Source organism: Gossypium hirsutum, chromosome D01, assembly GCF_007990345.1.
Source record: "Gossypium hirsutum isolate 1008001.06 chromosome D01, Gossypium_hirsutum_v2.1, whole genome shotgun sequence".
In the NCBI taxonomy this organism is placed as follows: domain Eukaryota; kingdom Viridiplantae; phylum Streptophyta; class Magnoliopsida; order Malvales; family Malvaceae; genus Gossypium; species Gossypium hirsutum.
Genome location: NC_053437.1, coordinates 64,116,805 through 64,131,996, shown reverse-complemented (window position 1 = coordinate 64,131,996; position 15,192 = coordinate 64,116,805). Strand labels below are relative to the sequence as shown.

The 15,192-nt window shown below is 32.5% G+C and overlaps 2 protein-coding genes and 1 pseudogene across 3 annotated transcripts; 2 read left to right on the top strand and 1 right to left on the bottom strand.

Moving 5' to 3' along the window:
- Nucleotides 1-771: 771 nt before the first annotated feature.
- On the top strand, nucleotides 772-2,541 carry LOC121214056 (aldehyde oxidase GLOX). Its single transcript, XM_041087713.1, has one exon. It carries the CDS (start codon nucleotides 807-809, stop codon nucleotides 2,412-2,414), a length of 1,608 nt encoding a protein of 535 aa, XP_040943647.1. The 5' UTR covers nucleotides 772-806; the 3' UTR covers nucleotides 2,415-2,541.
- Nucleotides 2,542-9,294: 6,753 nt separating this feature from the next.
- LOC121214055 (probable proteasome inhibitor) lies at nucleotides 9,295-11,735 on the top strand. Of its 2 annotated transcripts, XM_041087711.1 has the most exons (9): nucleotides 9,295-9,654; nucleotides 9,738-9,909; nucleotides 10,020-10,169; nucleotides 10,266-10,349; nucleotides 10,861-10,938; nucleotides 11,042-11,073; nucleotides 11,150-11,213; nucleotides 11,305-11,382; nucleotides 11,485-11,735. In XM_041087711.1, exons 1-9 carry the CDS (start codon nucleotides 9,480-9,482, stop codon nucleotides 11,555-11,557), a joined length of 906 nt encoding a protein of 301 aa, XP_040943645.1. In that variant the 5' UTR covers nucleotides 9,295-9,479; the 3' UTR covers nucleotides 11,558-11,735. The 2 variants fall into 2 exon arrangements, with proteins under 2 accessions (XP_040943645.1, XP_040943646.1); XM_041087712.1 differs by lacking the exon at nucleotides 10,861-10,938 and having other exon boundaries at nucleotides 9,301-9,654.
- A 1,891-nt stretch (nucleotides 11,736-13,626) lies between these two features.
- LOC121213619 (beta-glucosidase 43-like) lies at nucleotides 13,627-15,192 on the bottom strand (annotated as a pseudogene).

Below are 15,192 nucleotides of genomic sequence, written 5' to 3'. Positions count from 1 at the left end.
CCATTTGTGCTTGTATGCAAGGTCTCTAACCTCTCAAAAAAATATCAAACTATAGTTTGATCCCTTAAGAAGTTAAATTGTATTTTAACCCTTGAAATTTATAATTCAATATTGGCCCTCTCAAAAATAAGTTTTTGACTCGCTATACTTCTAAAAATTCGCCAAATATATGAAAAAATTTAATCATACTTGTATTAATACATATTTATACCCAACATCTTACCAATAAAAACCCACTTTTTACTATCTCTAAACTCTTAAATCCAACAAATAATAAATTTACATGTCAGCAAAAACAGATTACAAGGTGTAAGTAAGGCCTTTGCTCCTTCAAAATACAATATCAAGACTCGAACCTTGAATCTTCTATTGGTAGAGAAATTCTCTCTACCATTTTGTCTCTCTTTCGAGCCTAACTATGAGAGTCTTGAGTGGTTCGATTCTAGTGGTGTTAACCAGGTGGATAAGTGGTGATCTATAGTCCCTTTTGATTATGCGGCTAATCAAATTGAACCTATTATAAGTTTGATTTGAACAGTAATGATAAGTGTTTGTGAGTCGAATATTAGATAATTATAAGTAAATTAAATAATTTAATAATTTTGTAATTAATAGACCAAGAGTTAAAATTAGAAATTCTCGTACTAAGATTTTTTTTTTCTGATTTTCTCAGATTACCTTACGATCATTTTGATTCTTTCATAATCAACGGCTTATATTTACTCATTTATCTTGATTTTTTTGCTTTAAAAGTAGTGTCTTTTTGTAACTCTATTATCCTCCATTGTCTTTCTCTTTTCTTTGTAATGGAGACCTCTTTTTCTTCTCATCCATGGCTTCTAATTTTCATTACTCTATCAACAGTCCACGCTCAGCTTCCAGGCTCGTGGGAGCTACTCGTCTCAAACGCCGGTGTAGCTTCCATGCATACGGCGGTGACACGTTTCAACACGGTTGTTCTTTTAGACAGAACCAACATCGGTCCGTCGAGAAAAATGCTACCGAAGGGACACTGTCGTTACGACCGACACGACGACGTTTTAAAAAAGGATTGTTACGCTCACTCCGTCGTCTTCGGTTTACAAACAAATGAAATCCGACCGTTGATGATCCTCACCGACACCTGGTGCTCATCGGGACAGTTCTTACCCGACGGGACGCTTTTACAAACCGGAGGAGATTTAGACGGGTTTAAAAAGATACGAAAATTCGAACCGTGTGAACCGGACCGGTTTTGTGATTGGGTTGAGCTTAAAGACGTGGAGCTGATAAACGGAAGGTGGTATGCAACGAACCAAATATTACCGGACGGAACGGTGATTATCGTCGGCGGCAGAGGAACAAACACCGTCGAATATTACCCACCGAGAAAAACCCAAAACGGCGCCGTCGAACTGAAGTTCTTAGCTGAAGTAGAAGATAATCAAATGGATAATTTATACCCTTACGTTCATCTTCTTCCCAATAGTCACCTTTTCATTTTCGCTAATAACAAAGCTGTAATGTACGATCATGAAGATAATAAAGTAATTCAGGAATACCCAGAATTATTAGGTGGTCCCCGGAATTACCCATCGGCAGGATCATCGGTAATGTTAGCACTCGACGGCGATTTCAAAACAGCGGTGATTCTTATCTGCGGCGGAGCTGAATATGGAGCTTTTATAGAAAGGAGTACGGACACACCGGCTCACGGTAGTTGTGGTCGTATTATTGCGACGGATCAGAACCCGGTTTGGGAAATGGAAGATATGCCATTCGGGCGGGTTATGGGAGATATGGTAATGCTTCCTACCGGTGATGTATTGATCATTAATGGAGCTCAATCGGGTACCCAAGGTTTCGAAATGGGTTCAAACCCGTGTTTGAATCCGGTTCTTTACCGACCCGATCAACCTATCGGTTTACGGTTTATGACTTTAAACCCAGGTACGGTTCCTCGAATGTATCATTCAACTGCTAATTTGTTACCCGATGGTCGGGTTTTATTAGCGGGTAGTAACCCGCATTATTTGTATAATTTCGCCGCCGAATTCCCGACGGAGTTAAGGCTTGAAGCATTTTCGCCGGAGTATTTATCTTTGGATCGGGCTAATATCCGACCCATAATTGAAGGGATACCCGAAACCTTACGTTACGGTGAGGCGTTTGACGTTTTCGTGACGGTGCCGCTGCCGGTTGTCGGCGTTGTCGAGGTTAATTTCGGGAATGCGCCATTCGCTACACATTCGTTTTCGCAGGGTCAACGGTTGGTCAAACTTACCGTTACACCTTCGGTTCCGGTAGACGGTCGGTATAGGATTAAGTGTACGGCGCCGCCTAATGGAGCGGTTGCTCCGCCGGGTTATTATATGGCTTTTGCAGTTAACCAGGGCGTGCCAAGTGTCGCACGTTGGGTTCATTTGGTTCCTTAATTGTTTAATTTTTTAAAAACATTTTTTTGCTTTACTGGTTAAAAAAAAAAATTCATGACCAATATTGCAAAAAATCTTGCAATTTTATCAACTTTTTCTCTATATTGAAATTTTCAATTAATTTAAATTCAACAAAAATTCAATTAAATTTTTTTAATTTCGATTATATCTTTTTTTAACACAATACCTAGAACTACCCATAGTTCTTCCCAACTCATAAATAGGAGGATAATAATTTCAGCGCAATCGAACCCACATCCTTTTGTATTGATAACAATGTTCATGTTCATCAAGCTAAGACTTAATCGACAAAATTCAATTAATTTATAAACAAATATACTATTTTATAGCAGAAATTGAACTGACGAGAATACTTTTTATTTTCATCATATTATTAAAATCACATTTAAAAAATAAAAAAAAGTGAAATAAAATAGAAGTTGTGATCATTACACATTTAAAAATAATTATAATTTAATTTACAATTATTAGTTAAAAAATTGTGATAATTTTAAAATAGAGTTATTACTTGAATCGAACTCTAAGCATAAAATATAGGGAAAAAACTATTACAATTACAATTATAATTAAAATTAAAATTGTTATTTAAAAATTGGTGTAAAAAAGAAAAACTGTGCTAATTTTATTAATATAAAATAGAGTTATTAGTTTAATAGAATATTAAGTATATTAATTATCACTTAATTGATATTAGAGTTAATTATGTTAATTAATTATTGTTTTAAATAATGTTACTTTGCATTAATTATGTAAATTATATTGCATATTGAATATATTAAAAATGCTTTAATTATGATTGGAAATTTTTCCATTATAATGTTTGAATTGATTAATTAAAATATTTTAATTATATTCAATAATTTAAATAATAAATATTATTTTTCGTTAATTATTGTAATTAAAAATATAATATTTAAAAAAATTTACTAAATATTAAACGCATAAAATCATATATAACGTATGTGCCATTAGAAGCTAGTGCTTACTTAAACACTAATTTAAGTGGAGAAAAAAAATAAACAAATCAATTTATTATAAAAAAAAAGTAAAATGATAAGGTTATATAAGTAATTTATTTTTTTTAAAATATTTCTCTATTTTTTCTTGAGCTTTTCATTTTTTAAGTATTATTTATATTCGTCTTATAATATATATATTCAGAGTTTGTGACTGTCCTTTACAACAATATTACCACAGTATTTATCCTTTATTGGTGGCATGAGCTTTTTATGATTATTGGCATTTTTTCATAATTTTTCCAACATCATAATTGAATAATTTCTTTTTCACTTTATTAATTATTTATACATATTTTTTTAGTTTGTCACCTACTTTTTTATTAAAATAATTTATATTTATATTTATTATTTAAAAATAATAATTATGGGTAGGATTAGTGAAGAATAAAGAGTAAAGTTTAAGTTATTTTGAATTATGAGCTTGATCAAATTTATTAATCACTTTTGGAAATCTTTTAGATTATACTTTTCCCTAAAGATTATATTTTTTTGGTTAAAAAAGGAGTGAATAAAAAAATAAATTATTTGAATTCGTGTTGGTTTGATGATCAGGGCGTTCACCGTTTCAAGTGTGGTTTGAGTTCGAGTCGCGTTAATCGCATTGCTATTAAGACTTTACCCTTCTCTCATAATTCAGTCGAAAAAAAAATTGAAAATTCCCTTTTTTGCTCAGTCCTTGCTTATTTTGGCAATGGTGCCTACATTTGGTAAAAGACCCCACCCTCCCAATAGCCACTAATAATGTTTCAAAAAGAGTACTTAGCTTAACTTAGCTTAGACATTTTGTAGGACAAAGATTAGTCATTAATAAATCTATATTTGATAGTTATGAAAAAGGACTTCTTTACTCATTTTCTTTTAGGACAAAAGAATTGCAATTTGAGTGTAAATTACTTATTTAGTCACTCGAGTTTACTCGTGTTTTTTTATTTTATTTTGACCACTCATTTCACAAATTTGTTACTTTAATAACTTTTGTTAGATAAGTTATCAATTTTAGTTAGTTTGACATGACCTGGTATAATAACAAAATTAGCCCTTAATGTTTACCCATTTTATTAATTTAATCCTAAACATTAAAGATTAGATTTATTTTTTTAATATCAACTGAGGTGTAAATAAGGAAGTTGTCGGGCCATTGGGACTTGACCAACACCATGCAAAGAGCTGGCACAGGATCTCCAGCAAATAATGTTGGATTAACTATGGATTAGCAACCTAATGCAAGCTCATAAACTGACATTACCAACCTTTTCCAAATATATCTCTACTGCTAAATCTCTCTCGCGGAAACCCCATGCTAACAGTTGCTAATATTATTTTATGCACTTCGTTAGTACTGCTAATTTAATGCATTGTCTCAAGTTTTTGGAGCATCTTACCGCTAAGTTAGGTTACAAGTTCCAAGTTGAAATTAATTTTGTTTAAGTTAATTGCACTGCCTTTTTCAATGATTAATTTTCCGTATTTTGTAAGCACACTAAAGTGGGTAGGCGTTAATCATGAGCTTCAAAACTACTCTATACCCAGAGTAAGGATCGAATCCTTGACCACTGATTAAGGTAGGAGCTACTCTCGTAGTTGCACTAAATCATCTTTAAATTTGGTTATTTAACGCACTTGTATTCAACATATAACTATATATACAAGGATTTAATTGTATCAAACATCCTTAAACTATGACCTTCATTTTAAATTAATCTTCAAATTATCGATGTTATATCAATAAGGTTCTTCCGTTATTAAAATCATTAATTTAACCATTAAATGAGATGTTAGGTCTTATGTGACATAATTTAAAATAAAAAACTGAATGAGAAATTAGTATTGTAAAAATAGACGTTGTAAAAAAGAAAAAAACTATTGCTGACACTCTCTTTTTCGATTTTACTTTATTTCTAGTTTTTTATTTTAAAAGTTATAAGATGACATTTTACTTTTCTTTAAAATTTTTATTTTAAATTATATCACTTAAGATTTTACGTGTCATTTAATGATTAAATTAATAATTTCAATAATGAAAAGACCTGATTGATATAATATTAATAGTTTGAGGATGTAATTAAAAATAAATAAATCCGAGGGTCTTAATTGAAGTGTTAGTTGCATTTTTTTAACATCCGAATCCATGCACGTCACGTGTATTTTTCTCAACAGAGATTAAAGAAACTGTGATAATTAATGCTTGGAATCCTGCAACAGGAAGCTTCATCAGATCCCATGGATGATGCATTTTAATTAACTCAAGCTGTTCTTCACTTGCGTGTATATATCTATATATCTATATCTATATCTATATATATATGTATGTGTGTGTGTGTGTAAATATAAACACCCAAACCTACCCTCAAAGGGCCAAAACCAGACCCTAAAAAATGGCTTGGTGTTTTCTTCTTTGCTTGGTGTTGTTGTTCAATGCTTCCATGGCAGTGGCCACTACTGAAAATGGTGAAACCAAGCTCCATCCACCAGCATCGACACCCACGATAAGGAGACTTGGAAAGCATGAACCACCAGTTTCTAGCCCATCACAAGCGCCGCCCCATAGTGGCGGAGTAAGCCCCTCCACCACCATTGAAGCAAACAATGGAGAAAACATGGGTGGTTTTGAAGGACAAGCCGCCGTTCACCTTCAAAAACATCAACATCATTCCATGGACAAATCCATCGCCGGCGGTGGTGTGATCCTCGGAGGTCTTGCCACCACTTTCTTGGTGGCCGTTTTTTGCTATGTAAGAGCCACTCGAAGACACAAATCAGAGATTCATCAAAGTGAAATCACTAAGTGAATTACATATGTTTATCAATATAATTACACTTCCTATTATGTATTTAAATTTTCAATCAATCTAAAATATTGTATATATATTAATATTTAATAGTGGCAATAAGTGTTTTGTATAAATCAAATAATTTAATTTACATCAAATTTATATGAATGGAATATAAAGTATAATGACCCAAAATTTACAAGCATCGGAAAAATACATTATCGGACCTCCGTCTTAGTAAATTGAGTCGTAAAAAAAAATTATTTGAAGTAATTATGAGTTTAGTTGAGTACTTAATTAGGTATTAATTGGGTGAATTTAGTTTAATTAAGAGAAATTAGAAAAAAAAGGATTAAATTGAATTAGGGGTAAAAGTTGAATTATAGATTAATAGAAAATAAAAAAGATTAAAATGGTAATTAAGCCATTAACAAGAAATGAGACAGGAAGTGATAAAAATCTTAGATTTTTATGTTTTATATAATATAATATATTATATTAATTATATTATATTATATTATTATATATTAAATAAACTAAATAGATAACAAATGTATGATAAAAATTAAAGACAAGTGTAATAGTAATAATTATATAGGTACACTTGTAATAAAAATAATAATAAGTAAAAGATTTTTTTATAATAATATATTATTAATATTATTAGTTATAATAAAAGAAATAAAGTAAAGTAAGTAAAACAAAAGAAAAAGAAACAAAGGAAGAACAGAGGAAGAGACGAAAACAGGGGAAGAAAAAAAGGGAAAATTGAGGTTTTAAAGCTTCAAGTTTAATTGGTAAGCTAAATTTAGCCCTTTTCTCTTAATTTTGATGTTTTAGAAGCTTTAAAACAAAGTGGAGGTTATGGAAGTTCATAAGTTTTTGAACATGATTCATTTTGAACAAATTGTTAAATTAGGGGTTTAGTTGATAGAATTTCTAGTTAGAATAGATAAAAACATAGTTGAGATTAAGTTATAAAAAGCCTTAAATTAGGGTTTAATTATGAATATTGAAATGAAATGGATTGATTTGGCACTATTGAAAAGTATGAGAAAGAATGTATGGGTTAAATTATGAATTGAATTAGTATGTAATATATATATATATATTTAAGATTTATGAAGTGATATATAAATATGTATATTTAGTTTAAGTGATTTATAAAGCTTATGGTCGATGTTTGAAATTTTATTATTATTAAATTATTTAATTTATAGTAATACCACTGAGTATGAAATACTCAGCGTACGGTTGTTTCCGTGCGCAGGTTGTAAAAGTCAAGTACTGAACCAGCATCTAAAACCAGACCCGACTTCAGCAAATTTTGGTAATGTGGCATGTACATATATAGGATGTGTATAAATGTTATTATGTTTTGAATATAAATAGTTAAAAATTTTAGTATTATAAGTTTAAGAATTTTAATGAAAGAAGTTTTTCCATTTCAATTTAATTAGTACATTGATAAATTTAAATTGATATTAAGTTGATTGAGTTTGATTAGAAGGTATTTAGAATAGAAAACGAGAATGTGAAATGAATTGGTTGAATTGGTTATGTTTGGAAATGATATGGTTTTAATTGCAGGGGGTTTTATGTAAAAATAAGTAGAAATGTTATCGAAATTTTTCAAAAAAAAATTGAAATATTTGAACAAGTTCCGGTTTTTTTTTATATATATGTTTTGGGCTTTGAGAGTCTATTATATGGATTTTGTTATTAAATTAAATTACGAATGTTATTTTATTTATGAATTATTCGTAAGTTGTCTGATATGTTCGGTAATGCCCCGTAACACTGTTCCGACGACGATTTGGGGTTAGGGGGTGTTACATAAAATATGACGGTTAAATTATTAAAATATTAATTATATAAAAATATAAAAAAGATATAGTAAATAGGAAATGGATTACTAATTATTTAACATTAATGCTGATTATCTAATGATTATTGTTTTTGACCATTGATTGATGAAGGGTCTTGACCCATTGTTAACATTAGTGCCATATATTACTAAGGGTGAGTTTGGATGGGCGGTGCGTTTACTTGCGGTTAGTGTAAAAACAACAGTGGCAGTGAGATTAGATACTGTAGCAACACTGTAGCGTGAGACAAAAAGTAGGCTAAACGCACCGCACCGCACCCAATCGCCCATCCAAACCCACCCTAAGTTTTGTAATTAATTTACTCCCAAGTTTGCCAATTTGCAGAGATATTACAGTAAAAAAAAATTGATATAAACCTTCGAATGGTTGGATTAATTTCGGTGATTTGGATTAGTGTTGGATTTGAGATGTTTTGAATATGGATTATTTAAGTTTGGGCGTAAAGTTTTTCGGATTGATCATATGAGGTTTGAATTATTTTGAGTGAGTTGGTTCAGGTCAATTTTCAATTTGAGTGAATTTGGATATGAGTTGAAATGATTTTACGATCAAATCAAGTTAAATGGGTCTGGGTTCTGGTTGATTGGGGTAGATTCTCAAGTTTGGGTCGTAATTGATTGATTTATCCAATTTTATAGTTAAGTTAGGCAAGATTGAAAAATAAATAGATTCAAATCGGTTAAAATTCTATTATATCATGGCACACTCATTATGTAGGGGAAAACAAACTTATATAACAAATATATTTATAAAAAAATAATATAAATAATAAATTAGACTTTGGTTGAAATGTTGAAATATAAATATTCAAAACTTTAAAGACTTGTCGATTGAGTCTTAACTCGATTGGCATGCGTATTGTTGCCAATATAGGAGGACGTGGTTTGAGTGCTTTGAAGTGTATTATCTTCCTATTTATGAGTTAATGAATGACTATGGGTAGTTCTAGGCAAATTTATACGAAATAAACATCATAAAACTGTGAATCAAAATCAAAACAGTTTTCTGATACTTCAACAATTCAAATGAATATTTTCGAATAATTATGTAACCATTTTATAATTTTTTAAAATTATAAGATCAAAACATAAACTTATTTAGTTAATAATGTTGGGGGTAGTTTAAAAAAATAACCCAAACCTCAAACCTATATAACCCTAAGCCCCAAATAACTAAAATTCAAGCCCAAATCCACAGCTTTAGTTCACCTTTCATATCTCTGCTTGCAGCATAAGTTAACTTCACTATAGAACCTCTACGGACACTCAAAAATCTCGAACCTTTCATTATTCTACTAACTCATTTGATCACTTATCAGACACCCAAATTTTGTAATCGATCAAAAACCAATTTTTTTTCTTCAATATGTCGAACGAGAGATCAGTAATGGCAGTCATTAGAGCGGCGAGACCTTCCTTTAGAAACGACACCGACAAGATCGCTTTTGCCGTTCACGCCGCTTTTCTTTCATCGGGTTTTGTCCTTACAGCCGTCGGTCCTAACGCTTTAGCCGAAAACGTTATCTCCTCGCCATCTACTGGTATTCCTCATCTTTTCCCCTCTTGATTGTTGCTATATCATTCTTTTATTTTCCTGAGAAAATGGTATTTTCTTTTTTTGAAGATGAAGTGGGAATCGATAATTGGAACCAATTTGAGGATCATTACGCGTTTGTTTATGCAAATCCTGAGAAAGGGTCGAATAAAGTGTTGGTTAAATGTCTTTTAATGAATGGGAAATTGCTTGTTGATGCTTTAGCTCATGGAAGTTCTCAGCCTGTTCATCTTGAAATAGAGTAATTTATCTTTTCCCTTTTTTTCTTTTTTGTATCTATTTTAGCTGAATTTTTGCATAATTTGTTTAAATTTAATGTTTTTCTTTGGGGATTTGTATGGTTATTTTCAGTATTAATAACTATGTTGGGGAGAATGGAAATGGAAATTACTCTGCGCAGTATAAGAATTTAGATAAGTTGGTGAGTAATTTGGATAAAGAAGTTATATCCAAGTTATATGGTCCGGTTTCGACTTCGGGTTCATCAAGCAATCCATCTGGGTAATTAATTGATCTAACTTTAGTCTTTTAGAATTCTCTAGGAATGAATGATTTTATTTTCCATTTTATGTACCTTGTTCGTTTCGTGTTTTGTAGCTTAGAAACAGGGTCAAGGCGCAATGTGAACGGTGATGGTGTTAGAATAAATGAACCAACAGGCCCTCAGCCTCATCCTTCAGGGTATCTTTTGCATTTTCTTTTTCAAATTCTTTTTTGTTGTTTTAACTTTTCAATTTTGGTTTAATCCAGTTTGTAGATAATTGTTTTTGTTCTTTCTTTATGTTTTTTGATTTCTTAGTTGCCTTTTTGGAACTTCATTACTGAGCTCGCAAGGTTAAACTTTCATGTTTGTATGGGTAACCAAGTTTCGATAATGCATGATATTCATTGACCAACTTGTAGATTATGTTTGTTGACAATGTTTAGGTACATGTAAGATTTCCCGATTTAAGCAAGACTTGGTAGTAACTTCTGTCATTTTGGTTTACATTCCTTAAGAGAACAAGCTGTTTACAGTAGTATATTGGAACAACAAATCCATGATTCCTCTGATTACGAATGCAATAGATTTTGTTTAGATGTTTAGAGGGTTTTTTTCCCATGTTATGAGTCAGATTAACTGTCCTCGTCTATCCATTATCTTCCTTCTAGTAGCTCATATGAACATCAAAATTGTGAAACTTGCTTTCAGGGTAGTTATTCCTCCCGTTAATCCGGTAGGTGGTAGTGATTTGTTTCCTGGGCCTGGTGCTGGAATGTATCCTACCAGGTACCCTTTCATTCCAAATCAGTGTATTAGCAATCACCGTTGGTTAGCCGGTTGGTTTTAGTTTCTGACTTGAGTGTGTTTTCATTTGTTAAATGGTTTTCAGGGGTGATTTCGGTGGCGGCGACATGCTTCTAGGTATGCAACATTTCAACTTGTAATTGTGCATATTCGTAAAACCCTTTGAATTCATGTTGTTATAATGTGGGAACAGGACCAAATGATCCTCGTTGGTTTGGTGGACTCAGTGGAGATCATGGTTTCCCTGGCGCACAACCGTGAGCTCTTATCTATCTTCATTACTCTATTTGTGTTGGCACTGCTTACTTAGTATAAAGATTTTATTTTGGATGGATTTGTTTGAAACAGGGGTGTTCCTCCTGGTGCGCGTTTTGATCCATATGGTCCACCTGGTGTTCCTGGTTTTGAGCCTAATCGATTTATCAGGTACATTGGAACTTGCTAATTGCTGTTTTCGATCCATCGAGTTGATTTCTAACTTATTATGATATAAGCAATAACATGATACCTAATTGCCTTTTCTTGCAGAAATTCGCCACGGAGGCCCGGTGGTGGTACTCATCCGGACCTAGAGCATTTTGGAGGTGGGGATTTTATATAGATTAGAATTTAGGGTCATTTTGGTTTATCCACGAGTTTGATATCTTTTACTGTTCTGTTAAATGTAAGTGAAGGATCTAAAGATTGTACTTAAAAGAATATATTAAGCATGTTAATAGTGCTTTTTATTTGATAACAAATATACAGTAAATTGAATAGTATGTTAATTGCTTTTGTAACTCTCCCTTTTTATGTTCGTCCATTGCCCTTGTCTATGTTGAGCTTTTTACTTATATCTTAAAAGTATTTCATTGCTCTTACAACAATTAGGAGGATGAGGATGCGAGTTCATGTGTGTTTAAGCGTGTTTTTCTTTTGATTTATGTGTTGAGAGAAGTTATGGGTTGAGGTGTAATCAAGCTCAAATACGGTCAAGCTTAACTTGAAATTCGGAGCTCAATACTTGACTTGAGCTTGATTGAACATTTTTTTTTGAGCTCAAGCTCAATTAAGCTCGTTTATTAATTTTTGTACTTAAGTTTAAACCCAGCTTGATGATTAAGTTTAGAGTTACTAATATATATTAATGGTAATAACTCAATCATGATGAATTCAAGTCAAACACTTGCAATAAAATTACCATATGAAATATAAGTAAAATTCAATATAAATTAAATTAAATTAAATAATCTGTCGCCGGTAATTGGGGGAAGAGAAACATTAACACAGCATTGGGTAGCAATTAAAGGTATCCGCGCTGTAAAGGAGTCAGATGTGCCAATATTTGCTAATGCATTAACAGGGCACTCGCATATAGCCCGTCGGTTGTCTTTGGTCTGTGCTTTGTAAGCAATAGCTTGAGCACCCAAACAACATGCTCGCGATGGAACATCTGCAGCACCGTTGCCAGTCAGGAAGCTGAGGCATGGGAGTAAGTCTATGGCAACTTCAGTGCAGGAAGCTGGTGTAGAGATAAACCGTTATGGAATTGCTTTCCCCGTCTGTTTCGACTTGCAAAGGATAAATGTGCGAGAGTAGCGGATTATATCATTGACTCTTCTTTGGTGCATGATCAGTGGGACAGGATGTTCCATAGGAGTTTGCTGGAATGAGAAAAGTCTCTACTTGTTGCATTGAAGGATAAAATTTCCAAAATGACAGAAAAATGGACTCTTTGATAAGAAAGCATGAGACATCGGGGCGGTTCACGGTCCATAAATTGTATCAGTTGTCATCGAATATTGCAGATTCGGGTGGTAATAATAGATTGAAATTCGTATGGAATTTGAAGATACCTCCAAAGGTGCAATGTTTTTTTGTGGATGGCTATGTTGGACAGGATTCCTTCGAAAGAGTTTCTGATCCGCCGAGGTATGGTTCTTGATTGTTCTATTTGCTTATGTCCATGGTGTTGCTGCGAAATAGAGTCTACCAACCATGTTCTTATGGCTCGAAATGATATAATCTTTCGTAAGAAAACTATTTCTTCCGAGGAGATTTGGTTTTTAGTGAAGCTTCGCGCTTTATTTTGGCGAAAGCTGCTTTCGGGAGCCATGATTTCTCGGTTGCAAATTGGTGGGACTGCTCTTGGTCATGCATTGCTCCATCTATTTCGAGGACTAACAGTTTGAGTGCTGCCTGGATTCCTCCTGATGCGGGTAGTCCCAAATTTAATGTGGACGGAGCTTCGAGAGGGAACCCGAAAAGAGCAGGTTGTGGGGGTGTACTTAGAGACGATAATGGAAAGCTCCTTTCATGAGGTGGACTGTAACTTTGCTGAACTGGCAGCTATAAAAAATGCTTGGGTGTCTAAGAAGAATCTGATTGTTGGGTCAGACTCGATGGTGGCTAAATGCTTGGGTGTCTAAGAAGAATCTGATTGTTGGGTCAGACTCGATGGTGGCTATATCATGGTGCTGCAATCAGTCTCTTCGCCCATGGGAGTTTGCTGAATTATTTAAATTTTGAAGAGGCTTTTTTTCATAATTTTTGAAACCAAAATTTTTATTTATGATTTCTAAAATAATTATTTTAGATTACAAATTATTCTAAACAAAGAGCTAAAACCAAAAGTACCATAGGAAAACCTAAAATGACATTAAAACCCTAAGAAATAAACTTAATGTAATCCTAAGAATTCTTTCTTTTAAGTATTTGTTTGAACCAATATGCTAATAGCTTGAGATATCTCTTGAAATCATTGCAATCGACATAAACTAAACAAAATCTTGAGGTATATCCTAATAATCATTCGAAATTGACAAGAATTGACCAAGCAAAGTATCCAGTAATATTGGCCCCATCATCCATTGCTCTTTTCAAATCCTTCAAGTAGCTTTTATAAAAGTTCACTCTATTGCTATTGTGCAACGAAGGTTGTCAGGATCATCCATTCCTACCATTAATTGATAAAACAAAATAAGATTTGAATAGAGTTGCTTTAAGTAAATATAAAAGGATAAACAGAAAGATCTTATTGGAATTGAAAGATTTGGTGCCTCACCATTTTCAGAGAGAATTATATTAGGACTTCCATAACGTTCTTTGACATATGTGACAGCTTTGTACATACCCCATGGAACTTAGTATAACCATTCCGAGTGAGCCTGCATTTCTTGAGCATTAGTATTAACATTTGTACATACCCCATGGAACTTCATATAAACATATACTTTTTATAGTAAAAAAAATAATACTAGTTTGAAAAAATTGACATAATTGATGTAATAATTACTTGATCAATTGGCACTCCATTGCGTTCATCTATTACATGCAAAAATAAATTAGTAAATTTATATTATGGTAATAATAAAAAAGTGTGTTGGTGGAAAAAATAAAGGATGAAGAAGTACAAACAAAACCAACAATCCAATCCTGTTGGTAATCAGTCACATTGGATGGAGTCGATGTGGGTCATATATGTGGTAAGAAGTATAATGGTTTAGACAAAGTATATCAAAGGAATTTTTCACTTTCTCCACTTCACTTTTGGTGAATTTCGAAAGCCTTTCTCTCACAATTTTTTGCATAGTTCTTGGATATTTTCCATAAACAAGAGGGTGCCAAAACCTACAAAATCAAATTCACAATAATTTTAAAGATTATTCTTCAATAACAATATGTTTTGGATATGAATTTTTGCAAGAAAATGAAGCTATAGCAACAAGGACATGTTATATATTTTGCGGCTTTTGGATTATAAATGTTCTATTTGTTACATTTTCAAAAATGTATCAACAATCATATATAATGACTAATTTGTCTATTTATTAAAGATTTTACCATCCAACATGAAAGTCTTTTGCTCTTTGTGCAGCATAGTAGTCAGCTTTAGATCTTGTTAATGGTTCATACCAAACAAAATCCAAGAAAATATCAATTCTTCCATTCTCTTTAGCCTGTAAAAGAAAGTTCATCAATTTCATTCAAATAAGTATATTAGATTATATATCAACATAAATCGATTAAAAACCAAAATTTTGAAATGAGCACTTGATATTTTTCGCGATATCTTTCAACAGTTTCAGCGTGACTTAAAATCAAATGATGTGCTGCAATATAAGGCTCAGTGGCAGAGTTTCCATCAGTGCAATTTCCAAATTGCTTTGAACATCTATTAGGAGGATTGATGCCATTATCGAAACCAAGGGCAGCAACCACTCTTGGTTCATTGAATGTCATCCAGGTTTTAACTCT